This window comes from Copidosoma floridanum, unplaced genomic scaffold, assembly GCF_036245765.1.
Source record: "Copidosoma floridanum isolate Cflo_tuat_1 unplaced genomic scaffold, Cflo_Japanese_pri ptg000001l, whole genome shotgun sequence".
NCBI classification, from domain to species: domain Eukaryota; kingdom Metazoa; phylum Arthropoda; class Insecta; order Hymenoptera; family Encyrtidae; genus Copidosoma; species Copidosoma floridanum.
In genome coordinates, this window is record NW_028321878.1 from 4,692,031 (window position 1) to 4,720,000 (window position 27,970).

Consider the following 27,970-nt stretch of genomic DNA (forward strand, 5'->3'; position numbering starts at 1 on the left):
TATACAATTGTATAGTTATGTACATCCAGCGTCTCGAGGGTCAACGTTAAAAATGTGTCGATACGAGTGCCTCGTGATGAGGATTGTTTGACGATCGGCAGCTCGTTCCCGATCGTGCGAGTCGAGGAGCCGGTGTCTCTGCGCTGCTAAGACGAGCCAGCCGAACCAACATGAACAGGTGATGTATGGGCTTCTCGTGTTGTCAAAATTACGTGACTGATGCATCGATGGCTTTTAGTTTTTTAAACAGCCGTTTTGTAACTGCAAGGGGAGAGATGGTTTAAGAACTGTGCTGAAAGTGCAGTGAAATTCGTCGTTTCAGGCTTACTGTACGTATAATCGGTAGGCACGATATCTTAAGTTGCAGATACGTAGCCTTTTTGCATAACGAGAGGGGAGAGCATCGAAAATTCCTGAACGATGATTTTGTACAATAACAGTATCTGGATGAAAAACGTTTCAAACGAGCAAATCTTTTTTTTTTTTTTTTTTCATCCTCTGGGTAGGAAAATCGTCCCCAAGTTGCGAAGTTTATGGGGTGTACTGAATATCATTTTGCCACAAAAGCTACGTCGAAGCTCGTGTGCTTATTTTTATCTTGAATAGATCAGAAAACAAGAGCAAACAGTTATAATTCGGCAATTTGAAAACAAACACACGATGGAGCGATTAAATCTTCCGAGTGATGTATCGTCCCATTGAGGATCTAACGATTAACGTTTGTCGGCAAAACCGCGCTTCTTAACACCTTCGATTACGCCTTTGTATATGTATTTAAATATACAATATGCGAATGATAAATCATTGACTCTGGGAGTAAATTACTTCTTCGACTCCGATAAGGATAAAAGGAACGTACTTATATATGGGGGAAAAAAAAGAAAAGAAAAAAAAAACCGCAAGCTCAAGAGGGATTGCACAGCAGAGCGCAAGAAAAGCTCTCGGCAACCACGACCCCTGCCCTCGAGGGAGGGCTCCTACGCACACTCGTCAAGCGCCACAGCGACGCCGGCGCACCAGGTCCGATCGATCCGTCTGCAACCCTCCTCTCTCTCTCACCCTCGTTTTTTTTTTTTTCATCCCCTCCCCCCCCCCCCCCGCGAGCAGGAGGCGCGCGCTGCTCCTTGGACTGTCTCCTCCTGCGCGCCGTAGACGTGCACACCTCGCCGGCGAGGAGGTCTCATAGTCCGCGCACAAATTTGGCACCAGCGAGACACCCACGACACGTGAACTCGACTGCAGCAGCCACTTCCCCGCGGACAGAGTTGCGAGGGCGCCATGCGAGCTTGACGAGCTTGCGACAAACCAAAAGCTCGCCTTTTTTTTCCTCCCCTTTTCTTATTACGTTCGTGTTTTTTTTTTTTTTCCATCATAAACCGGGAGGACGAGCGTATCATCCATCCGACAGGGGTAAGGCGTGTGTGGGTGTGTGTGTGTGTGTGGTCGCGTGTGAGCTCATACGCGTGCTTGTGCAGGGCAGCAGTATAGGAGTAGCCCCTCTGCAATGGCGCGAGGTCGTTACGAGCTGGACGAGGACGAGCTGCGCTACGGGCTGAGGTACCAGGACGACCTCGAGGAGAACGAGAAGGGACTCGCGAGAGCGGTAAGACCCTTGCCTCACTCATGCGCGGCCCATCATCGAATTGGTGTGCATATTTTTTTTTTTTTTTTTTTTCTTTCCCTCGCCGAAGGAGTGTATTTGCGATGTATAGTTTTTCGGGGGGTGTCGAGGAATTCAACTATCCGCGGTTCATCTGGCCGGCCTCTCTGCACGATCTTGTTCGTGCCTGTACACATACACACCTTCGTTTCGTCGCAGGATTGCGCATAATTCGATCGCGTTTGGCCATTGGTGATTTTTCGTCGATAAACCACAGACCAACCAACCACGAATGCTCGACGTTGAAAAAAAAAAAAAAAAAAAAAAAAAATTGGCAGTACTTGTTCGTCGAAGCGCAATCATAAATCATACTTGGGTACGGTCGACAACGAAATCAAGTATAGAGTCGTTACGATTTTATCAAGTTAAAGTGTGGGGCACACCTATGACCCGTGAATTATTGATACCGCAAATTTTTAAGTGAATAAATAAAGATGAAGGATAAGAGAGAGAGAGAAAAACTTTTGCTCCTCCGTGCATTGGTATCGGTGCGCTGGATATTACAAAATTGAGCTCTGGCTCGGCTCCAAGAGCCCAACTCTATTTGTTTTTCCCGAAACGGAGTCTACATCTCGTGAAAAATTCGCCGACGCGGAGCGGAAAGCCATTAAGGAGAACCGCCGCCGTCGGTCCCTCCGAAGAGCTTTTTTTTTTTATGACTACTTTTTGCGCTCGCATCACTTATCGGGACTGATAAGGGCATCGGGTAATCGGTACCTGTACACATATAAGCTCCCTATCGGCGAAGCGAGTGAGTAGACGAGCACATTATCCGCAAATAAAACGGTATCGCGTGCGCGTGTCGTGTTTAGTGAAAAAAAAAAAAACAAAAAAGAAAAGTAACTCTGTACAAACGCGCCAAATGGTAAGCAGTTGGAAATAAGTTGGCCGGAAAAAAAAGGTATAAGGCCAGCAGTGGTACGTGCCGCGCAAGACGAACAGGGACCGCATGCGGCCATTTGGGATTGCGCCAATTTATTACACACGTACCTATATACTATATGGGTCGACGATCGAGAGATGGGCCCTTTTTTTTTTATCCTTTCCTTCTTTCTTTTCTTCCTTCATCTTCCTTGTGTTCTATGCAGTGTATAAGGTGACGCGAGACATACATGCATATAGGTATATAGTATACTGTGTGTACAGCAATGTCACTCACGGTCGTTCCGGTGCTGGTCCTTTAAAGCTTCTGGCCTCTCTCTATCTTTTTTTTTTTTTTTTTTTTTTCTCCCCTTCGGCGTGTACAGTGACGTCAAAGTTGAGGGAGGAAAAAAGAAAGGCGAGAGAAAATCGATCTTGACGAGAGGAGGCGCGTGTGCAGGGCATGTATATACGTATGTACATACAACAACGCGCGTTTGCACGAGAGATAATATATGAACACATATACTTTGCAGGGGTTGCACGAAATTATTTCACTTACCTGCCTCCCATGTCCGTGTGTATATTATACCGGCTGCTCCGCAAACTTCAAACAAGCATGTATATATGTACATATGATACTTTACCCGACCTTGGCCATTTGTAAATAATGTATAGATAGAACAGGGAACCTCACGGATCGTAAATTGCGGGTGTTATTGCGTTTTACTCCGACGCGTCTTGCCTGTGTATGGTGCGTTGCGTGCAGCCGTGGGTCATTGATCCAAACTCCTTGGTTTTGCCGCCGATTTTACAGTATATATATGTATATATAATTATACACCTGGTGCGGCACCTTCGGGTGTTGTGCATCGTGGAGTGTTTCTCTCACCTTTTTGTCCCCCTTTCTTTACTTTCTCATTTTGAAGTTGAAAAAGGAGCTTGGAGAACACTTGATTATGTATATATATATATATTATTGCAGTAAGATGGTGCATCGAAAAGACTTGTATATAAGATACGAGGTTGGCTGGTGTACGAGAAAAACTTCTGCCACTAGGACACGCTTCGGTATTAAAAATGTCTTTTTGTAAAATTTCATCAAATAGTAGGAAATAGTAGGAGAGGAAGGAAAAAGCCATTGAGTCATGCTCGTTTGTACATTTTAAGGAAAAAAAACTGATAAAGAATTATAATGGACTAATTGTGACTGTATGAATTTCCGCAGGGCGACAGCAAGGGCTCGTCGAAGAGGGGCACGCCACACACTCGGGGCACCGCCATATCGTTCGGGTTCCGGCGCCGTGGGACCGCCAACACCGGTATCCCCGTCCCCATAGCCAACCAGTACCAGTCGGACCAACAACACCAGCGCTCAAAGTCCGTAGGCCCGGAGCACGAGTCCCGACGCCGGCAGCAGGTCGACGACGATTACTGTTGCCACTCGAACGTCCGCCACCAGCAGTACTACACGTCCTCGGGGCGCTCGACGCCCCGTCTGGCCCCCCCTAAAAAAGAGTCGAGCGGCTTGCCCGTCCGCACCAATCGCTTTGGCTTCCGCAGCCAGACCCGCTACACCGACAAGGTCACCGATCTCGGCTTCGCCAGCTACGCGACCAGCAACCACCTCGACAAGCTCGACCAGTACCACCACCACCACCACCAGGACTGCTGTCACCACCATTGCCCCTGCGCCCACGAGCAAGATGCCGGCCTCAGGTTGCCCCGGCAGAGCAGGTCCTCGGCCCAACAGCCCAAGCCACGACCGTCCCCCGTGAACCATCCCACCACCACCACCACCTACGGCAACAACAACATCTACAATCACAACAACAACAACAATCCCAACAATCCCAACAACAACAACAACAACAACAACAGTTGTAGCTACCAGGTGGGCAACCTCGACGCGAACAGGAGGGTGGAGCAGGTGAGCAAGTACACCCTGCACACGTCGCACCTGCCGCAGCCGCAGTACGCGGTGCGGGTGGCGGACGCGAGTTCCAAGATCGCCAAGACCGTGGCTAACCAGAGCCGGAAGGTCGGAGTCCCGGGGGGGAGCGTCAGTAGCCGTGGCTGCAGCTCGAAGGAGGGCTCCGGCACCGAGGACTCGGGCCTGGGTAGCCAGCACGGCTGCTGCTCGGACGACTGCAGGTCGCGCTACGACTACAACTACGGCCCACATCACCAGCAGCAGCAGCAGCAACAGACGGTCAAACCGCGCAAGCTGAACGTCGTGGTGAGCGGCAAGAGCTTCGACGTGCGCGACGTAGACGAGGATCGGCACGTGGTTACCGAGATCTCGGTCATCCAGTTGCCGAGCAACTTTGCCCAGCAGCAGTTGCAGCGCGCGACCCCGGCGCCCTGCCACCCCGGCGGCTTAGGTCTGGTGCGCGAGCGCACGGCCCAGTACCAGCGGGCCATCCTCGGCAAGCAGGACAACCGCTACATCACCGACTCGACCAACTCCGTGTCCACGGCCTCCATGTCCACGACCTCGTCCGAGGGCTGTTACGACGAGGGCCTCGGCGAGGAGAAGGCCTACAAGGACCGCTCGCGCACCGAGAAGCGTCTCTCGGCGGTGACCACTACCGATCCATCCGCGTTGGCCACGAGTTTTTGCTCCGTCTCCTCGGGCGTGGTGACGCCCTCCGCCATCAGCTCGTCGTCCGCGTCGTCGTCGTCGTCGTCGTCGATGCTGCTGATGCGCTCGGCCGGGGAGTTGGACGAGGGGCACGAGTTCGCTGGTCACGGTGGCGAGGCCATGGCCGACGAGTACTCGAGCTGCGAGCAACTCGGCCGGGGTGGTAGCGACGGGCTGCGGCTGCTCTTGCCCCAACAGCCCTGCAACACCGTCACCCAGACGACCAGCCAGCACTTCCGGGCGATTTCGAACGCGGCCAGGAGTGGCGTCCTGCCCAAGAGTACTCTGAGGTCGGTGCTCCTGACCATCGAGGACCCGGCCTTCGCTGCAGTGGCGGCCACAACGACGACCCTCATCGACGACGAGACCTCGCCGGTCGACAGTCTCTTCGACAGTCCCACGGCCAGCGTGTCGCAACAGTCCGACGTCGTTGGTGGCAAGAGGGGCGAGGCCGCCACCGCTGCCCCTGTCAACGCGATGGAGCGCTCGGGGAACACGATAGACGACGACAGTCCCGGCACGCCGACCAACGCCTCGCTGAGCCTGTCCGAGGGCCGGGAGTACTTTGACGACGAGATCGCCGACCAGCCCGGCCTCGTGTTCGACGAGACCCTTAGAGAGGTCAGCTCCTCCGGGGCCGCGACCAACCCGCACAACAGCCAGACCCTCCTGGAGATGTCCTCACCGAAAGTGCAACGTGAGTCTTGTTACATACTTTTCCTTGCCACGCGATTTCTGGATGATTGTCATAATTATATACAACGTGGACGATTATTTGCAGGCGCGGTGCAGGGCCGGAGCGTGGAGAACAGCCCGATGCACGGGCGGAGGATCCATCGAGCTGGCAGCGTGAGCACACTGTCTTCCTGCGAGTCGCTCGCCTCGGACGATCTTATGATGGACTACGAGCGCAGCGACGCGAGCTCCTTCGGGGACGTCACCCTAGCCAAGTAAATCGTTTTTTTGGTTTACCTTTGAATCCAAGTCAATTGAGGGAGTGCGATGGGTTGACGTTGCGTGATTTTTCTTTCAGGGATAACTCGGCGTTCGTCATGCAGGATTTGGATGAGGTGACCAGTCTCTTGGATCTGGAAATACAAGGACAAGAAGCCATGAGGGAGTGGAGCTCGCTGGTGGGACAGACCCAGCAGGCGCTTTCAAATTCGGCCAACAACAACGCCAACAATAATCAGAACACGGAATCTGGGTGTGTAGCCCTTTCCTTTCTCTAACAGGGATACAATTGTATTTTGCCAAAAAAAAAAAAAACAAAACTGTTGCTATGATTTCGTCTCTGTGCGACGCGAATGACGCAAACGGTCTTTGTTTCTTTCTGGTGAAATATCGTTATTCCCGTCGATGACGATGGACGCAATCTTCACGATTTCGTTCCACGTCGAGTGAACAAAAGCTTTTTCAAACTAGTCAAAGATATCAGTGGTGGCACTCTGATTTTCCGCAAACGAAAAGCCTCTTTCCTGCTTTTTTTTTTTGAAAAGTTGCTTCATTTACACGCATAATGTTTCGTTCCCTCTCTTTGCTGCATGACTGTAGTGTTTTATTATTTACTTTAGCGCGTCACCTCTGCACCATATACGTATATAGGTGTAGTCCAATGTTTACTTCCTTAGATAAATTGAACGTTTATTATTTTTTATATTCTTTAGTCCCGTTGTACCCAGTAATTGTCTCGAGTCTTTATTTTTTTCTTTTTTGTTTTTTGTAGTTGTTATCGTACATCGACCTCCCCCAAGCTTCTCCCCTGAACACTAATGGACGCACACTCGTTCCATAAAACCCGACTCGAGTGGTTTATTACCGTCGTCGGCGGAAGAAAAATCAACACCCGCAATAATAAAAAATGATTCACGAGTGCGTGCGCCAACAAAGTGGCCACTTCCTACGTTAAAACATCTCGCCGCGAAACTGGAAAGTAGCGACTCGTGCGTGAGTCATTCCGCGACGCGAATACTTTTCAGGATCTCCCTCCATCAGCTGGACGACTTTTCTGTTTCGGGCGTGCGATAAGAGGGACGAAATTCGCGTGTGAGTTGGCTCGTCGACGCTGTTAATGGTTGTCGTCGGTTTCGCTGCGACGTTATGTATTGTCGTTTCCTCGGAGTCCAACAATTTACCGCGACTACAGCTATAAAGTACACCCATTGGATTATAACGGGGTTGTTATAACCGTTGGTTCCTCGCCGATTTTTCAAACATGGCTTAAAATAGCGACCGAGGACAATGTTTTTCTTAGTCTTTTGCGCAAAAAATAAGTGTCATCTACTACAATCAGGGAAGTTTCAACAAACAGTTGTTCCATGCTTTGTGAAAGTTGCACTTTTTGAAGTACGGACTCTCTGACTAGTTTATTACATAACTCGTTCGAGGTATACTGCTCACTTTTAAATTTTAACTATACGTGAGAATATCGATGGATCAAACGATTCGTATGTACCAATAATCGGGTTTTCTTATAAATTTCTCCACAAAAAAGCAATGACTTTTTTGAAGTTCAAATTATCGACGCAGGATAGACTAGGGAGTGCAGAGTAAGTTGAAATTTCGCTTTGCCGCGATGATCTCGCGGTGAAACGAGTTCCTTTCGTTGGGTGGCAGCACGTTCTCTGTACCACGATGCGCAAGTGAATGCTCTCTCATTGCGTATATGTATATGTCTGTATTTATGGCGTGTGAGTCATCGACAGCATCCTTGTATGTTTATGTATACAAGAGGGGACGAGATACACCATACAGTTCATAACGACCAAAATTGCTTTAACGATTCATCATTTTTATCGAGATCGTTATTTATTATTTACTCACTAAATAATGAGAAATTATAGATAACTAAACGTATTCATGTATAAATTCTCATAAAGTACATTTTTTGGATCTATTGTACAGCTCACTCGTGACTACCGATCAGAGTCTCACGTGATCTCCGGAAGATATGGATCAGGGAATTCGTGAGAGGTGGAGCTTATTAGAGTAGCGTATGGTCTATTCAATGGCAAAGTATTCCTAAGACGATCCATATTTTGATGGAAAAATGAATCCAACAAAGATTTTTGTACACGCGTGGATACCGATCACATTTTGCGAAGCTCGCTTTTCATAGGATCGAGAGAGACGTGACGAAGAAATGAGAAAAGTAAAGCTGCATTCAGCAGTTTTTGAGAAAATAGGTCGAACAACGTGTACTTAATATCCCGTCGACCGATCCCGAGAGTCATTCACTCCAAGTCCCACTCGAGAGTAAGGGTCCACGTTTTCGTTGGGACTTGCCGGGCCAACAACGAGTTACATCAGCGAAAATTTACTGCAAAAGTAAGTCAACAACCCACCACGGAATTCAGTCACGTTTCGTCTTTCGAACTCTCGTCCCTTGCCAATTACACCAAAAAATCGTTATGGAAATATGCGCAATTGTAGAAAATCGTCGCCGCGTTTCGTGAGTTTGCCAAACCATATATATAGGACCGGCTTTTCGAGTTCCCTCTTCTTCACTAGGATCACCGTACAAGATTGGCCAATCCACCTTTTGCCTGATTGAAACAGCAATTTCTTGGTATAGATCAACCTATACCATACAAGTGTATAGTCTCCCCTATAGAGAATAAGCAACGCATCCTACAAGCCCGTAGGTATATCCCCCTTTGCTCTTTAATCTGCGTGTATAGGGCTCCCTGCACACGAGAGAGGCTGAAAGGTACTATATTGTGCGTGTGTAAAAACGAGACGGAGGCGGGGGTGCGCAACGGTGCGGAGCGGTATAGGACATGGTGCACGCGAGAGAGAGAAAGAGAGAGCCGGTGGTCGCCGCCACTGGCGCGCGGCACGAGAAATTCCCCGGAGCGACTCCTCGGCAGAGAGCGAAACATAGGTATACCACACGAGTTGCTCTTGTCTCGGTTACCAGTCAGCCAGTCGGTATCGCACCGTCCCCCGGAACGGAGCCTATCGCGATGCTCCTTGTCGATGTCTTTTTTAATTATTTTTCGCACTTGAGAAAGAGTTGATCGATTTAACAAGGCTCGTCGGTTTGTGTTTTTCAAATATATATTGGGATGTGCAGCGCGAGGGGAAGATGCTTGGGTACAGTACGACGGGGCACTGAGGAACGTGCGTGTGGTTTTAGTGTTGGGAGGATGGTTGGATGGTGGTGTGCGCTTTTTGTGGTGTCATCGATACGCTTTTCGTCGGTCACAACTGGGCTGAACTACATGTGGGGAAAACATTTTTATTTATTTCTGTGAAAAAGTGGAACCATTTAACCTTCTGATTTACATGCAAATGTAATTTAAAAAGATTCAAGGGTATATTGGTCAGTTGTGTACGTTGGAATTAACTATTGACATTGAAGGTTTCGTCATTTTCCTGCCAAATTATTTACCTTACCTTTACAAAGGCATCAAATGTTTTCATGGAAATAGATAATTGAAAAATTATGTGATCCTTCCAACGTACATACAACTGATCATTAAACACGTATTATTCTGAACAACTCGGATGGAATACAAAATTTTGTTTATAAAGCAAAGAGTCACACGTTACTCGTTGGCGTCCAATAAAAAAAACGACCTGAACTTTTGTTGTTTTATCGACTCCTTTTTAGTTCACATCTACTGCATGTTAATCTTAATTTACACAATTGCAAATATCTTTGCCGAGAAAATATTTTTAATTTCTTATCTGTATTGTTTACCCCCGCAAAAATCCCGTATATTTTTGTTGAATGTTTTCTTCATCCAATGCATTGTGTAAATAGATTGTAAGCCCATGTAAATCACTCGTCTAGTCAAACGTATTTCGTGAAAAAAATATTATAGAATCGTGAAACTAACAGAGCAATGTCTAAAATTGCCGTAAAAAAGCGATTAAACTGAAAAATGAGTCAGAGATCGAACCAAGATAACTTTCTTTATGTTCTTGTTTCATGGCGACATATTACTTATCGTGTACAGTTTAAATTTCATTGATGGGCCTTAGACGTGTGATTTACTGATGTACAATAAAGATGATTCGACTCTGATGTCTGAAATAGGCTTGGATTTTTATAGTTTTAACTTTTCTTGCTTATTTTCAACAAAAAGCATGTACGAGTAATACAACTTTATCATCGTCCGTAATAAAACTATAATAGTCAAAGTCGCATCTTGGATAAACCCAGCCAGATGTAGGAAAAACCTGTAGTCATTGTTGTTAGTTGACGTTTTTTATATACATATACATGTATTATTTCTTATTAACAATTGTTATACATCATCGTGAGTTTACATTTATATACTTTTAATCAATCATAGTTTCATGATTTTCGAACATCGTATACTCACATATCACTTCTCAATGGTATACCGATGATTACTCAAAGTTGTCATAATACATGAGTAATTTTTTAAATAACATTTATTGATACTTTTACGCAACAAGCCAAAAAAACCTTGAACCAGAGAACATTTTAAAGCTCGCAGATGTACACTTTATCAGTTCATTAGTTACATAAATCAAATTAAAGTAATTGTATTGATTGTAGGCTCTCTTGTCTCACGTACCTATACTCAAGTAGAGCGAGCCAATAGTTTGTCACTTAGCGTTGACCAAAGAAAAAAAAAAAAAAAAAAAAAAAAAGAAAACAAAGTTTGGTAAAAAATCGACCCTACACGTGCTTGAAAAATCATTTAAGAGTCAAGCAATGTGAAGAAAAAAAAAAAAAAAAAAACAAAAAGAGGAAAATTCAAGACAACTGCAATGACCGGTGTTTCGGTGTTTCTGTGTTCTAGCGCGCTAGTTAAGCCGGCGCAAGTCGTCGACGAGGACGAACAGGGCGGCGACTACTACCAGCTGACGTTCCCTAACTAATCCGCCGATTGACGCTAAATAAAAGCACCCCGGCCACAGAGGCAGGAAAATAACGGGGAAAATCGAGCCGAAATACACTTTGTTTGATGAAAAGGGGGGACCTCTGTGTGCACGGGGGGGGGGGGAGAAAAAGTGAGAGAGAGAGAGCGCAGTCCGAAATAATCTCTCTCCCTCCCGAGGAGCCTATTTCGGATCACTCGCCGAAAATAAGATTATTCAGAAGCGTCATTTTTTTTTTCTCCTTCTTTCCGACGCCGCTGCGAGAGTCTGTGCAGTCGTTGTTTGTGACTCTTTTTGGTCGTTTGTTATATACCTTGCTCTCGTTGTTTTACCCCCCGTTTCCGGGCGCGCCACGCGTCTTTTCGGGGCTCCATGAATCGAAGAAACTTCGAGTGTACGTGCTTTTGGAAAATTGTGTTTATTCTTTTTTCTCGCAACCGTGACCAAGAAGAGAAAGTTTTTTTTTAACAGATTGTGCGATAGTCCGGCCGAGCCTGTTTTATATAATAAAGCTTTTAGTCTATTGCGTTATTTCATTGTACCGTACGTAGTGCCCATTGAAATTCTCTCGAGCTTCACAGATTATTATCCAATGTTGAATCTTCAAAATTTATTTTCCTATTAAAACCGTATCTATGGAATCAACAGTTGTACGCTGACAATGTTTTTTTTTTATTTTTTTTTTTTTAACTTGTTTAAATTCTAACACTGTTCGATTTACCAAGACAGAAAAAATAAAATACTTGCCATAATCAATGATTTAAAGGCGTCGAAAAAAAAAATGCCATTTTATGTCGGTGATGATTGCTGTTGACAGGTATGATGACTAATGTATTCGTTATCGAACTTTGGATTAACAATCAAGTATGTAATGGATCGCGAACGAATTAATGTTAAAAAGCTTTCTTAAACATACCTGTGGGTATTTCTCTCAATCTTAATGATACAATTAAAAATAGTAAAAAAAAAAAAAAAAGCAAAAATATTTATTTCAACGGTGTCGATCTTCCCGCCCATTTACACTTGCTGAATAAATGTAATTCTTAGGTGATTATTAAATATACGTACCTACACAGTCTTCGCAATAAGAATTATAGTTCTTCCCGTTGATTTTTTACATAAATTTTAAAGGAAAAAAAAAAAAAAAAGATTATCAATAAGTAAATGATTGCCAATTGTATTCGTCCTTAATGAATTTTTAGACGATGATTTTACGCAATATGCAAGTCCGTGACTTCCGCACCGATTTTACACGGTAGATAAGATTTTTGCCAATCCACCTTTATCATAACTAATATTGTATTCTTATTATTATTGTACTATTGATCTAACGAAGAAACAGTGTAACTCTCTTGCATTATAAGCAAAACAAAATAATAAATACAATTTAAAGTAATAATAATAATAATAATGATTTTCATAGAAAAACGGGCCTATAAAAAAAAGTGCGAGTAAAAATGTGTACATCACTCGAATGAATATGCCGCACGTGGTATTGAAAAAGAAAGTGTATTTTCTTTCAACAATACAGCTTTTGAAAAGCCGTATCGAGTGTGTCAAGGTGTGCTAAATAAAGGACTCGAGTGTGAACTTGAAGAGAGAAGCACTTGTACCACCACCAGTGAGAAAGAAAAAGAGAGGAGGGGGGGGAGGCGCGAAAGGAATTTAAAAGAGAAGAGGCGAACAAAAGGGCATTGAACAAAAATAAAGGAGGGAGGACCGATGGTGAGGCCGATGAGGAAGTGCGAGGAGCTCGCGGAGGCGAGGAGGTCGTCGACGTCGTCGTCCTCCTCCTTCTCCTCCACCGTCTCTTCTGCTGGAAAGATGCAGGGCAGCCTCACGTCACCCACCGCTGCACCAAAGCCCTCCTCGACCGCCAATGGGTAAATTATTGATTGTTTTTCAAAAATCATCAGCCTATTCAGTCCTTTTATCACCTATAACAATATATGTATATTACATTACACGTTTTATTGTATCGACTTGTATACATTTGGCGATGATAAAAAAAAAAAAACAGCAAGTTTTTGTATCATGTAAACGGAAAAAATTGGTGTAAATACTATGGGGATCACAACTCCAACGTAGTGCCGATCCCATGTTTTAAAAAATTGAGTGTAGCGGCAAGTAAAATTTGTACCATTTTTTGATAATATGTACAACAAACGATTCGAAGCACGCTTTCTCCACCGAACAATATAACGCAACCAGTGAAATTCAATATTAGATGCGTGCAATAAATATATGTACACTTATATTATACATACACGAAGGCAAGTGAAATTACCCGCATAGCTTTTTTTCTACGTAAACTCGAGTCTCGACAGGAAATGTTTTTACAAGATACGGTGAAATGTAAGTGAAGATAACGAGTCAGATATTTTTAGATACCTAGAAATGACAGAAAATAATATGTATGTATGTTGCACCGATTTTTTACGTCTAGTCACTGAATTACAAATTTTTTTTTTTTTTTTTTTTTTTTTGGAAATTTGAAACAAAATCTGTATTATCTGGTACCTATTTTCGTTGTGATAGATTTTGTAACACGTATACTTATACATCTGTACAAGTGGATCCGTGTAAAAGTTTCAAAAATTGTTTGCCAAAATAATATCGCGATGCGATTGAGTGAAAATGCGAGTACAAGTATAATCTTGCAATACCATTCAGAGTTACTTAGGCACGTATTATAAATATTGAACGTGTAATGCTGCGAAGAAGATAATACACGTGTGCGTGCGTGCGAGCAAGTATGCTTAATTTGAGTGTTGGCAGACTTGGGTATGGATACTTTTCCAAAGACTTTGCGTTGTAGTTTTTTTCTAAAAATTCGTCTTTACAGCTAATGATTTAGTATTTGGCAAAAAGTTTTAAAGAATTTAAAAAATATATGAACGTTTGATCAAATAATTTACAATAAACTCAATAGTCCAAAAATTGTATGAGCTGGAACAAATTTTTTGAAGTAACGTGTTATAAAAAAAAAATTTATTTAATTTCTATCAAAAACAATGGATGACATTAAAAAAAAAAAAAAATTATTTCCAAGTGTTGAAAAATCTACGAAAAAAATCATACCCAAGTCTGTGTTGAGAGTAAATGTAATAAGTATATTATATCGAGTGGACCCGCCAAATGCATTTACAATGACGAAATGGAATTACATTGCTCAAAGTAATAATAAAATATAGCGAAACGTACTCTATTTATTTTACCGTATTCATGTAACATAGAGAAGTATCAATAAATCTTGTTTAAAATGTTTAGCGTTAATTAATAATTACTGCTATCTAGTCACTTATCGAAATTTAATTTTTTGTTTAAATTTTTCTTCATATTTTTTTTATTTTTTGAATCAATTACTCTCCAAACAAACAATACATCAAACGAGTATTCATTATTTTATTCGTTCGACTTTTTAAGTTTAAATTCGCACGTTTTATCACACGAGCACTTTTGTTGAGACAAATTATGATTTTGCTCGTACTAAACGGCATATCTGTATGTCCATGTACACAATGTACTCGTGCAGACGCAAGAAAAACCATTCATCTCGTCTGTTTGGATAAAAAAAAAAAAAAAAAAAAAATAGAAGGGGGTTAAAAAAAGTTATCAGCTATGGCAATGGGAAAAGCAGTCCAAGCAACACAACACCATCACTGTAGGCGTCATCGATCAAGTTTACTCCTAATGTGTATATATACATGTATGCATACCGTGTAACCTGTATAGGCGCAAGTAGGCCACTTTTGTTACTTAACACTCTTAGCAAAAGTTCAAACCAATTAGTCGTCGACTCTTTACACCGATTCTCCGTCTTAATCGAACAGCATTACGTACTCGTACAATCTCACGTAGTATATGTATACTTACCCCTATGAGAGAGGGACACCCGCGCAAGAGTCCCCTATACGCGTAACCGCGGATAGTACGGTAGCGCCAACCAAACCGGTTTGGTGTATACATATCTCAACCTTGACTCGTTAAGCGATTACGCGATACAACTCTTTGTACGAGATATGTATACGCACACGCGTGTAAGTGTAACATATATAACACATATAGCCTCGCCGATTCCTCGCTACGCGTGTATATTACGATATGGGTAGGTATATATGACTCTTGCAAGATGAGAGAGAGGTACACACGCGTGGCTCTATTATACGCTCGATTTGATTTTTTAAGAGAAAAGAAACCGAGCGAGACCTTGCGCCGGTGTATGTATAGGTATTTCGTTCTTCCCCGAAGGTTTCCGCTTCTTGGGCTTTGTTTTCTTCTTTCCTCTGTCCACCAAAGGTTGACTTTTTTTTCCCTGCAGCTCGGGCTGTGTGTTCACTCAGCTCGGACATGGTTTGCGGGGAGAAAGTTTTTTTTTTTTTTTTTTTTTCTACCCGCGGGCTACACCGCCTTTTGACGGACTATTGTAAAATACAAAATAAAAACACATACCGAATTGCCCCCGCAATCAGCCGATTTTCTAACAGAAACGGGTGCTGTTTTTCGCGTATTAAACAATGGGGCGTGTGACTTTCCGAAAAAAAACACAATACACCAACAAACAATCGTGCGAAAAAGAAAAAAGGAACAGAGTACAGCTCAACGGCACCGAGAGTCGTTGGGATTAGCAAGAAAATGAGTACAAGAACTCTTTGCGCGTTGTGAATATAATATACAAGCATACGCGGCAGGGAAATAATTAGGGAAAGATTATTACCGCCAAAGGAGTGACGCTCCAATTATTCTTCGACTCGGCGCGCGGGTTTGTTGGTTTCGCGGAATATCCGCCGTGTGCCACTACGGCGATCCTTTTCTTTTCGTTTTTACAAAACTCTTCCTGTCTTGCTATATAATATATATACAACCCCATTTTATATAAATTTCATTTTTCGCGAACTCGTATATTGTTTTAAAAATATAAAAAAAAGATTCTTCACTAGTACATGGAGGGGGGGGGGAGAGAGAGAAAAAAAAAAAAAACGTCGTCCGGTCTCGGTGAGCTGTGTTAATTAGCTCGGTATGCACCTACTGCGATAAAACACCGTCTCTCCTCCATATAATATATATACTTACATATACTCATACCAAAAGGATTTCGAAGCGTCCTGCATCTGCGACGCGCTCCCCGGAGCCTGACGTCCCTTCCGGCACGACTCGTCGGCTCTTGTATTGTATTTTTTGCGAGTCGTGGCACATCCCTCCCTCTCTCTCTCTCTCTGATGGTTGCAGCGCGTACCTATATATATATTTTATAGGTTCGTTGATCGCTGGGAGAGTAAGTACCTGTTTTACCGTGTCCGTCGTAAAAAGATGCAGGAGGAATCTCTCAGTGGACGCGGATGAAAACGCGATCTAATCCAACAGGACACGGGCAGAGAGGGGGTTTGGGTTGTATACATTCATGGTACCTATATAATACTTCCGTCGATGCTAATTCGAGCAAGACTCCATCCGATGGTCCGTGATGGTCTCGGTGCTGCTTTTCTCTCACGGTCCAGAGCTCGCTCTCCCTTTGATGTTTTTTTTTTTTTTTTTTTAACTCTACCGAAGGCAAATTGTTGCCTCACGCTCTGGTGCATTCAGCCGAGGAAGGCATCATGTTTATAATACATTCCGTTCACGTTGCAATCAAATTTCATTTTTTCATTTGCTTTGCCGTATATCATAACTCGTGGTTAATTGATACTTTTCGTTTTATCAACACCACAGCGGAGTAATCCAATATTATTATATGAATGGGATTTACTTGCCTCAAAGTGTATTAGGAAAACATACAAGCGAGGAAGACACGGCAGTAACTATATACATTTATATAGATGTATGTATATACGTATACAATATACATATATAGGTTGTGCTTGTAACTTCCTCTAGGTGTGTGTGTAATTACGAAAACCTCGAGCACAACACAACAACGGTACTTGTGTATACTTAACATGTATATAGGTGCGGGTAGAAAGTTAATTCGCTCATGGCGCACAGGGGAAAAAAAAAAAAAAAAAAAAAAAGAGTCGTCCCGCGCAGGCGGACCCAATTTACACGAGAGAAAACTGCTTCCTTAGGCCCATTACGTGTATACACATATATTAGAGGCGGAAACGAATAAAGGAGCCCGTGATTTTGTAATTCGAGAGAGGTGCAACTCGCCGACTCGATATACGTGTTTTATATCGATACACTTAAGTAGTTGCGCTTGGTGTTGGGAAAAAAAAAAAAAAAAAAAAAACTACGACGGCTGTATACTTTCAACACCAATCAATCGCCGTGGGTAATATTGAATGGATTAATATTATAGCGTGTTGTCGTATAATAACGACGTGATTTACGATTTCATGCTGATATCTACACGCCCTTTTTTATTGATACAACATAATATATGTGATGTATTATCGGCCAAAGGGTATAATATATACTATTAATCTCTTCTTCTTACTATTTGCTTATTTCATCCCTCGACAGTTGAAACATCTCCAATATGTACGAATCTGTCCGCTGTATAAAAGCTCAGCTCTCTGTGCCTCCTCCTCGGCGCGTATACGAACCATCATCCACACATACCTGTACCCGCTATACACACAACGTATGATAGGAAGAACCACGCCATATTATGTAGTCCATCGTTGCACGTATAACCCCCCGCGAGTGTACATTTATATAGGTAAGGTATATTATAAGCATCGCAGCTGATGATCGCGATGCTCGCGCACGCGACTCGATACACACTTACTTGGATGCCTTGAAATCGCAATGCTCTAGATCGGATATTCTCCGCGTGCACCCACACTATATCATATACATGTATATATATATGTATATATTTATATGCTCTCTTCCTCGGTTTCCTTCCTGTACTTATACAAATCTACATACGTGCATGCGTTTTCCGTTTTCTTTCTTTTTTCCTTTGTTAATGAGCTGGCGCATGGGTATATACAGAGTCGTTTCACGCACCAACGATTGCCGTTATACCATAGCTCATAATTACATCGAGCATATTTACATTATATATACGATAATCGTGCAGCGCCTTGCAATGGATATCGAGCGATCGCAACATGTAATCATCATACGCGCTTATGGATCCCCAAGCAACCTGATGTTGGACAATAACATATTGTGAAAGATTATCTCGCGTAGGAAGTGCTACGTTTCTCTTTTTCTCTTCCTTCCAAACAGCTCGAGAGGATTTTTTTTTTTTTTTTTCATGCGAGCCTGAATTTTAATTGCACGGTGTCCTCAGCGGATCGCTATCGAGTTGCCTGGCTCTCCGACCGTATTACCTTGTCCTTTGGCTCTATGTTTTCCCGAATAATTTCCAAAGCTCGACGTTCACGTAACTATATACATTTTACGTAAAATTTCACGTTTAGCGTACCCGACGGCTCATTCAATTGTAACCATCATCAGCATCGTATAAAACAGCACGAGGATCATTCACGCTCCACATGGTCCGCGAAACAACACCAATTGCATTTTTATTTTTTTCCTTCCTTGGCGCGAAACTCGGGCTCTAGGTATATACGTATATATGTAGTTACGGGCGCTTCATCAACATGCACGTGAATCCAATAGACATGAAGGTTTTTCTTCCGGACTGCGTGGTATTGTTTAAAGGGCCGTCACCATTGACCATCGAAAATAATCGAGTTGGGGTTGAAAAATCTTTACTCCAATCGCATTGTCGCACAAGCCCTGTAACCCTGGAGCTGCAAACGCAATATTTTGCATAAAAAATGTAACATTACGGTAAAGTTTTCTCCCGCGCTCTCTCCTTGCCTCCTTTCGAATTTGCATAAAACATCGCGGCTTCCCTCGGGCCACGTGCTTATACACATATTATATACTATATACATACAGAGAGAGAGAGAGAGCCAAAGGCGGCGAGTCGTCACGTATAGTTGTGTTTGTCGATTTTTCTTCGCTTGGCAGCGCGAATCGGCAATACAGCCAGAAATATAAAGGAAAGAGAAAAACGGATAAGTAGCCGCACTGCGCAAAAAGTTTCCCCTATACGTCTATACCAGAGGCTATGTATAAGTACAAGCTCCTCGAGAGAGAAAACGTAAGGCGCCGCGCGAGTGAGAGTGTCGGTACTTTGTATATATTATGTTATACACACGCTATATTCGTATACATAAAGGTACTGTACCTGCACAACGATATATGTATGTTTATATACGGCAGACATGGGGATAATGGAATCGCGAAACAAAAGGAACGGGGGGTACTTATATCCGTCTGGAGTACACCGAGGGTCGCACTGTGTAGTTCTCTCGACCTCCCCCCCTCGCCTCGGTGGATGCGAAGATGAATTTAAATAGCTGGTGTGCTGGCAGCCGAGCTTTTGGCAGGCTCTCTTGACTCCGTGAGAGCTTTTCTTGTTCGTGACCCTCCTCCCGTGTGCGGGCGAGCTTTGAACTCTGTCCTGTTATGTGGACGGACGGGCGCGAGTATTATCTTGTATTTATCTCAAAAGGCAAGGTCTTGCAGTAAGTAGTAGCTTGTAGTTTTTTTTCCACTGAAGGCAAAAGAAAAATAAATAAAGCCCTTACGCGTATATAAGTTTTATTGGGTCCCTCTTGCAAAAAGTCGTCAGTCGGCGCACACGAATCTGCTTCCTCCTTTTGCTGATGTATATAAATATAGAGTAGCGGAGTGTCGCGTGCCAAAAGTTTTACGGGAAAATGGAAGAGGTGCACCGGAGATGGAGAAAGGAGACCATACAGCGGATGGGAGTGAATTTGCACGTGTGCCTCGTGCCGCGAATCCGATGGAGGAGGGCCTCTCTGTATAACTCGACTACTCGCACGGCGACGCCGGAACTTATATTTGTGTCTAGACACGCGTGCGTCTGTCTGTCTGTCCGCTTATATATATACTTACCATGTAATACGCGTCCACTGCAATATTTATCAAGTCCCATTGTCAATTAGGTGATGCATTTACACATTTTCTTCAAAAATATAAGTTACACCACAGTCTTGAGCACGATCGCATTGTATCTCAAGAGTTGTCGATTGCCAAAACCTTCGAATTCATAAATAAAGCAGAGTTTAGAACTAAAAGCCAACAAATGATGAGTCTAATTTCTTACTCCTGTGCTAACTGTATCCAGTTATAGTTACACAAGGACGATGCATCCTCCATCCTATAAAATATTATACACATCGCGGTTGGATACGCCATAAGTGATCCCCCGGCCCTTGGCGCCTGGCCATATCAGCATCTCTTTTTTTTTTTTCTTTCTCGAACAAAATCCAATCGATTTCCCCATCGGAGTCTGTAAAGCTTCACGGCAGAGGCTGTTGGAACAAAGTTTTTTTTTTTTTAATTGCTTCGCCGAGGTAATTTCAGGTTGGCCAGTCTGAAAAAGATGGAACCTACGTGCGGACAATGGAAACGTTTTTGTACACAAAAAGAGGAAAAACGCGCGACAATAGTCAGCGGTGGATGGTAATTCTCATTGAAACGATTCCGGTTTGGCGAAATCGAGGGTCGAAAATATACGCCTCGCGACCGTGCAAAGTATGAAAAGAAACTGAAAGAGAGACCATAAGATCGTACTGCAGGCGCTCGAGAGAAAATCCAAGCCAACTAGTAGACTGCGCGGAATACATAAATCACAGTTGCAAAACAACGAGCGACAAATCGGCTAGTACCGATTCCAGAATTTGTCACTTTTACACACGATCGCGTTCGCGTGTGGAACCCACCACAAGAGATTTGTGACACTTTCACCCGATACAATCATTATCCGCGTCGCGATCCAACAAGAGTTTAAATACAGGGACGCTCGACTTTTGACGCGAAACAGATTTTTATACACGTATAGGTAGTGTGTGCGATGTTTAAGTATAAGGCGTAAAAACAACACAGCGGTGGCGCGCGTTGACCCCAACTCATCCTCTCACGGCTCGGCTTCCGCCGTGATTCACCGGGTAACGATTTCATCTCCTTCCTCCCTGTGTATATACCTACTTGCACGTTCAGAAAAATGCCAACCACTACCGATAACTTGAACCATTATTACCATTTTTTTTTTTTTTTTTTTTTTTTTTTCATATCAAAACGAATCGAGATTTTGACGGTTGCTCCGTTTGTCTTGATGTGACACGATACCCGTACACGGTAGCCTCGTATCGATCGACTTTACCGAACCTGCGGGTGAACATATAAACGTTTTCGGCATCCGTTTCCATACCATCCAGAACCGAGCATCGTGACTCGTCGTCTCCTGAAAACATACACCTCCTTCGTTCTCAATATATATATATACACACGTGCCCACATACATATTCATTAACCATAAAATTATTAATAAAAAAAAAGAAAAAAAATCCCCGCACAATGGCAAAACTCCGCCCGCTAACGAGAAAAAGCAATTAAATAAGAAAAGGGCCCCCCTTCGTCGTCATCCCACGCGCAGCGTCGTATCGCGCGAGTTCACGGCTATATATACACAATCATCACCCGCGGCCCTCCTCCCCCTCCCACTTTGTATATATCCCACGGCTCGTCGTCGTCGCTCCCCCCCCCCGTTTTATCGAGCCGAGAGAGTCTCGGCCGCGCTTGCGCCGGGGCAGTGGAGTACACACACGCGAGTCCCGCGCAGCTCGGCGCGCCTCGTCCAGGAAACGACGTTGGTCAACGATGACCGCGACGGCACATCATCCAGCTGACGGTTACTCGACGAGCCTGGAGGCACCGAATCGTCGTCGGGGTGCTTAGCACCGACGGGAGGGAGGAGGGGGGGGGTGATCGGGCCGAAGGGAGTTCGCGTGTGTAGTGTACACTGGGGGGGTGCCTTCGATCGATTGGTCGTGCTTTATGCCACGGGTAAAAAAAACAAGTAATATATTATACGTGGGGGCACAAGTTGTACAAGTATCATTTTGGCATCGGTGCACCATCGTCGATTGGCCGAACTATGACGACAGCCAACTCGTCTCCGCGAGTGTTTGTTGTTGGTTACAACTGTGACGTGGTGCAGGTATTATTGCGCGGTGTCGGTGGTGGTGCTCCGACTGGGAGCTTTTTATAGCGCGTGAGTTGTTGTCCTCTTTTTTTCCTTCCCTTCGTCCCTTCTATAACTCATCGTCAGCTTCTCCTCTTTTCGGACTGTCGCACTTTGCGCGTGTATCGAGCGTATGTTATATGCATACAGGGTCGCCCGATTGTTAATTGGCGACTGCAAATCGAGGGCTCCGTTCTAACCGACCTTGAATCCGAGAGAGCTCGCCGTCCTTCTTCATATTCTGCGCGAGAGTCCACGGCCACGTGACCGTTGGGTTGACGGATTAATTGCATTGGTCCACCGTCTCGGGACATCATAATTGTACGCATTGTGACGGCTGTACACCTAAACGCGGGGGACAGTGTCTCTCTCGGGACCATTTCTAAAATTATACATTTATTCCTCGGTTTCGAGACTCGTTGCTTTGAAACATCACACGCACGCGCGGGTATACATCGTAAATGTACATGAGTTAACAATGGTACATATGGTTCATAGAGTATTGAGCGATATTGTTTACGGATGTAAATATACTAATCGTGACGTGCGCGCTCGTGTAGCATAAATCATCGCCTTTTATTTTCCCAAAGAGATAAACGCGCGTCCCTGGAATATAAAATGTAAGCGCGGCGCGCGTGCTCGTTTTTATATACGTGCGACACGCGATGATTAACTTGTTTCATGGTTGAACTTTTTTTTTCTTTTCCCGACAATTCAGGAGCTCGATCCTCGGCCACATTTGAACCATTTCAATGTCGCAAAGTCAACGGAACGCCCTCCCATCCGCGCGAGAGCGGCTATTCTCGGTCCCCGCGTTTTTTTTTTTTTTTATATAAGTACACATGCCACACGTGTGCATCAGTGTCAACAGGCGCGTACGTATATAATATATGCAATCAGAGTGAATGACTAAGGCAGCTCCGTTGAAGACTCTTCTCGACTCATCTTGTCCGTGATGCACTCGATTGCGCCATTGTGTACGCACCAGCGGTATATTATACACAGGAAAAAAGAAGAAGAAACAAAAACTGGCTGATGAGCTTTCGGGGGTATACACGTATATGCTATATATAATTCTTCGAAACAACGCACACGCGGCGGATGTCGTGGGTGGATCTTGCTCGGCTAGATTTAGATTTTCGACAACGAGTCCAATGCGCGCTTACTTTTACTTGCACTGGTGCGACAGTTCCCCGAGAGAAGCCGTCGGAGCGCCACCGCGGATGTCGTATTATATTGAAAAAGTGAGATTTCAGAGCTCAAGATCGAGGAAAAGTGTGGGGGGAGGGTAGCAAAGTATGAGAAACAAGCTCGTATGGGGGCTTGTTCGCGTTAAAACGAGTGGTACAACGGAGTAAAAAAAACAATAAAAAAAAAAAAAAACGAGAGCAAATGGCATCGTCTCCGCTGGCGGAGGTAGCGAGCAAGGGAGGCGCGAGGAAGCGCACCGGCATACCGCAGCGCTCGTCGATACCGCGAGCGGCCCATCTGCAGCCGGCAGATGTGCGACGCGTCGCCGAGGAGGACGGCCCGGATTCCGGGCTGTCGTCGGAATGCACGACGCCGACCAATGGCTCACCGCCACCTAGGCAACAGCAGGTCGTGCAGCCCCTACCTGCCGGGCAAATCCCGAGGAGGAAGATGGTGGACATCATTGCTGCTTCCAAGGCGCGCTTGCAGCTCGCGGAAGAAAGGTGCCTTTTCTACGGATGCAGGGCTCTACCCCCTTTTCTTCCCTCCCCCCCCATCACCTTTTGTTTGACCTATATCGACGATACGCGCCACATATATACATTTACGGATGATGATTTGAATGTTTTTCGTACTTGCATGCATTTTTACGCGGCTTTTAGAGAGTGCCACCACGTGTGTTGTACTTATCGATTGGTTACACGTAAAATTACAATAAAATATGCGATGGTCAATTCGAGTGTATTTATGGTTTTTTTTCTTTTTCTTTCTGTTTCAGGCTCAGTAACAATCGAGCGCGACTGTTGCACAGCAGGTCGAATACAGACTCGCCCCGGTCCATCGACAGCACGCGAAGCCGACAAGTGTTTAGTCCCCTCAGAGCGTCGAGAAATGTAATTCATATTACTGGACTATGGTGGATTCAATTTTTTTTTTTTTTTTATTTCTAAGTACGTCCTTTGTGCAGGTACAGTCGCCGAGCTTGGATTCCGGGGACGAGGGCAGCCTCAGGCTCGAGCGGGGTACTTACAGCTACATGTTTCAGGACATCGTTTCCATCAAAACGATGCTCCTCAAGCTGAAACGAGTCCTTCAGGAGGTACACATACATATGCGATAATCTCGGACAATTCCTGTCTTATAATTATACACATTATATATTTTGTGTTTTTGTTCGTTGTTGTTTTGCGCCTGCCACTTATCATGATTTTTCGTTTTTTTTCTTTTTTTTACTCCTTCACGCCACGCTTTCCACGTGTTTGTTTCGTCTGCGCTGTGTTTCACCCCTCACCCTACCCCCACGCCACGCAGTCAGGAGAGAACGGTTTGACGAGGGTAGGTGGTCCCGTTTTGTGTTTTTTATTACCTCGCGATTCATCGCTCGAGCTTTTTTTTGTTTTTTGTTGTCTCATCACTTTGTTGACGCCTGCTTTTGTCGTCGCAAATTATTAATCGGAGCTGCTTTGGTACTTTTCAGTCGGAACCTCTCAACCCATTCGATAATACTTTAAAGGTGAGTCCTCGTTGGCATTTTTAATCGCGAAAAGCGGGAACTCGTGAGAAAAAGTAAAGAAAGTAAAAATAAAAATGTACTCTCGTGAATTGACAGAATGGCCTCTTCTACAACCTGAACGACGGCAACGCGACGACGGAGGGCTCTCTCGGCGAGGGGAGAGACACCGTGGTCGACGAGCTGGCAGATTTGCGCAGACAGGTGGTCCTGTTGCAGGGCCAAGTGGACGAGAAGGACCAACAGATATTGGGTTTGCAGGTAAACGCGGGGTTCATGGTGGATTTTTACTGTATCGATCAAAGGGGGATTATTATTCCATTTTTTTTTTTCTTTACATCAGGAGCAGCTGGAAAATTATCGGAAACAGGAGGCTACGGAGTGCGCCTCGGCGGTACTCAATGGAAAGGATGTGCTTAGAGAGACAAGTAACGCGGCCACGCAAACGGACAAGGTAGCTTGTAGTTTTTTTACCATATCAAACTTTCGATTGCGATTAAACTTTACGCTAGGAAAGGTGCGTCCTTGAATATGTTTGTAATGAGTAAAGTCATTTGTTGCATTTCTTTTTGTCGGACAGAGAGGCGAAATAGCTTTTTATCGCGTTTATCATTAAATTCTTCGTTTTATGTTGTGAATGTAGCACCCGTAAAACTTTATTTTCACGTTTACTCGTGTTACGTTCGCTAATTTTATCAATTATCATACACCTGGCTGTAAAATTTTTATTTCAAAGTTACTACCCAGCACGAATTTAAATTCTACAGTTTCCGCAAACCCGAATCCTGGAATGTTGTTCATGCACTTTCTGTACATACTTTACATCTAACTCTCGTTTAACGACATTATCGAAACATTTGAACATTTTTGAAATACCCTTTACTATCGGATTTCCAAATTAATACGATTCAATTATTACCATATAGTACTCTGATTTTTTTACATTTTTTCTTTTGTTTTTTTTTCTCTTCAAGTTGCGACCACTCTCGACAGCATCATCGTTTTTACAGGATCACGGCTCGGGGTCTCTAGTTAGGTGAGGATTCAATCACATTACTTTTTTTTTGTGTCATTCACTAATATCGTTATAACCATTATGGACTTGACATTTTTTATCTAACACGTTGTGTGTTTTTTTTCTGGTGTACGTATAATTCAATGTAGTTACTAATTTTTGAAAATAATAAATAAAATATAGAAAAAAAAGATAACATATCTCATAAGCCCATTATAAAAATAACCAACTAATAAGCACACTGTACAATTAAATCCACGACCGGATTGTTGTTGCTGGTCCTATTGTCAACCGACGATATTTGGTGATGACGAAATACATACAGCTTGAGGATCGGGAAGGTAGAGTGCATTAGTCTGTGTGACATACTGTTGGGATGTATACTACTTTGCGCCATAAATGTCCTTATTTACATGCACTTGTTGGAACACTTGCATTTTTTTTCCTCCGCTTTTAAATTTTTCGCATACCTATAATGTCTGTTACACATTTTAAACTCCATACTCCTCTCTGTTAATTACTGTATAATAATTGCATGCACATGGTTGATGCTATTTGCTCTTTAATCATGTATTGATAGTTGTACTTTTTTCAAATATTGTAATTATATTTTTGTAAAAACATACATACGTGTATAGTTGTTACGAGGTATCTAGAATTTTATTTTTGTCTTTCAAACGCGATATTTCCGTTAGACTTGGATTGAAAAAAAAACCACATATTGTACATACATCAAAGTAATAAAATTAAAAAAAAATCACGTTGTATTTTGTCAATGTTCAAGATGATAAAATATTTCATTACGAATCCAATTGGCTAATTCGATTTTTCATAAAATACTTGAGAGCTTTCGAGGAATTTCTAAAAAAAAAAAAAAAAAAAAAAAAAAAAAAATCAGCATGCTACCTTTGAGTTTTAACTCGTAAGAATGAAAGTAGTCCTTAAAACTATAACGGATTGACATTGAGTAATGTTCCATGCTGCAATGGTTAGCCACTTGGGGTGAGTTATTGATCTTTTAAACCACTAAATTACATATTTAACGTTCAAAGTGTCAGTGGGCAATGCACAAAGAGTTTAATTTAAAAAATCAAGAAAACCTTACGTACCGCGCTTTGTGTAGTTTCAAGCTGTTTACTTAAAAAAAAAAAAAAAAATTCCTGGGCTAATCTTTGAAAAAAAAAAAAAAAAAATATCAATTTCAGCTCGAATGATTCGTGGATGGGGGAGCAGCAGAGGCCGACGGCGCTAGCCCTCGAACAGCACCACCAACAAAACCTGAGCCCAGTAGCGAGCGACAGCAGCAGTAGGCGCTCCTCCACGGAACATCGGCCGTCAAGGCTACGTCCACCCAGCAGTCCCCAGCAGCCAACCTCCGCAACCGAATTGACGAGGTCGGCGATACCGACGCCCCGGAGACTGGTCACGCCCACCCTCATACCGAGGACAGCAAGGGCTGTCTCCGCGACGGGCCGAGCGCACAATTCCTAGCAGCGAATCCGGGTACTTTTCGTTGTCGACCTTTAAACGGGGGGAAGGGGGGCATTCACGTATCCGTAGCTCTCGTCGGGCACGAGGGTGAGTCACTCGAACTTGCGAACGACACTTTACAGAAGACTTGAAGCGATCAAAGTGCTCATGTAATGTAGGATTCCTCTATTTTTGTGCTCAAACCAGGAAAGTGCTTCCAAACGTTGGACAAACTCCACTCGTCCATTTAGCATAATTATCGTTACTTTCAGTTATTCAAAGAGTTGTACTATTCTACTCTTAGTGACTTTTAAAATCAACCTCTGCCTGATTGTATACTATTTCGAATGTTTGACTAAGTTACACGCTTGGAAGCATCTTCGAATTGGTTGAAGCATGATTTTCATTTCGAAACCAATGGCCGAGGTTGTTAAGAGTGTGTGTGTGTGTGTGTGTGCAAGTATTTTGAACATGTTGAGATGAGGTGAGCTCGATTTTTGGTTAACAATATTAATCAAGAATAATCGACAAGTACTTACATTCGATTGTACATTTTCATTTTCGCGCGGTTATTGTTGTGTACATAGTCGAAAGGTGTTGAGACTGAGGGCATCCATCGTATAACTATTATGTTTATTTTCGTTTTGGTCATTTTGTAATGATTTTTTTTTTTTTTTTTTTTTTTCAGCCTTGAGAATATGTAAATACGAGTCTTTGTGTTTTGGTTAGTAATGCGTACAAATAAT

General features: G+C 43.6%; 1 protein-coding gene across 1 annotated transcript; it reads left to right on the forward strand.

Annotated features, from left to right (window-relative positions):
• The first annotated feature begins 1,364 nt into the window (after positions 1-1,364).
• Positions 1,365-27,915, forward strand: LOC106635712 (uncharacterized). The gene is made up of 14 exons (XM_089597223.1): positions 1,365-1,410; positions 1,476-1,603; positions 3,750-5,089; positions 5,183-5,862; positions 5,947-6,115; positions 6,199-6,372; positions 24,008-24,122; positions 24,197-24,328; positions 24,541-24,564; positions 24,707-24,742; positions 24,839-25,000; positions 25,083-25,193; positions 25,714-25,775; positions 26,960-27,915. Exons 2-14 carry the CDS (start codon positions 1,505-1,507, stop codon positions 27,243-27,245), a joined length of 3,390 nt encoding a protein of 1,129 aa, XP_089453349.1. The 5' UTR covers positions 1,365-1,410; positions 1,476-1,504; the 3' UTR covers positions 27,246-27,915.
• Positions 27,916-27,970: the final 55 nt, after the last annotated feature.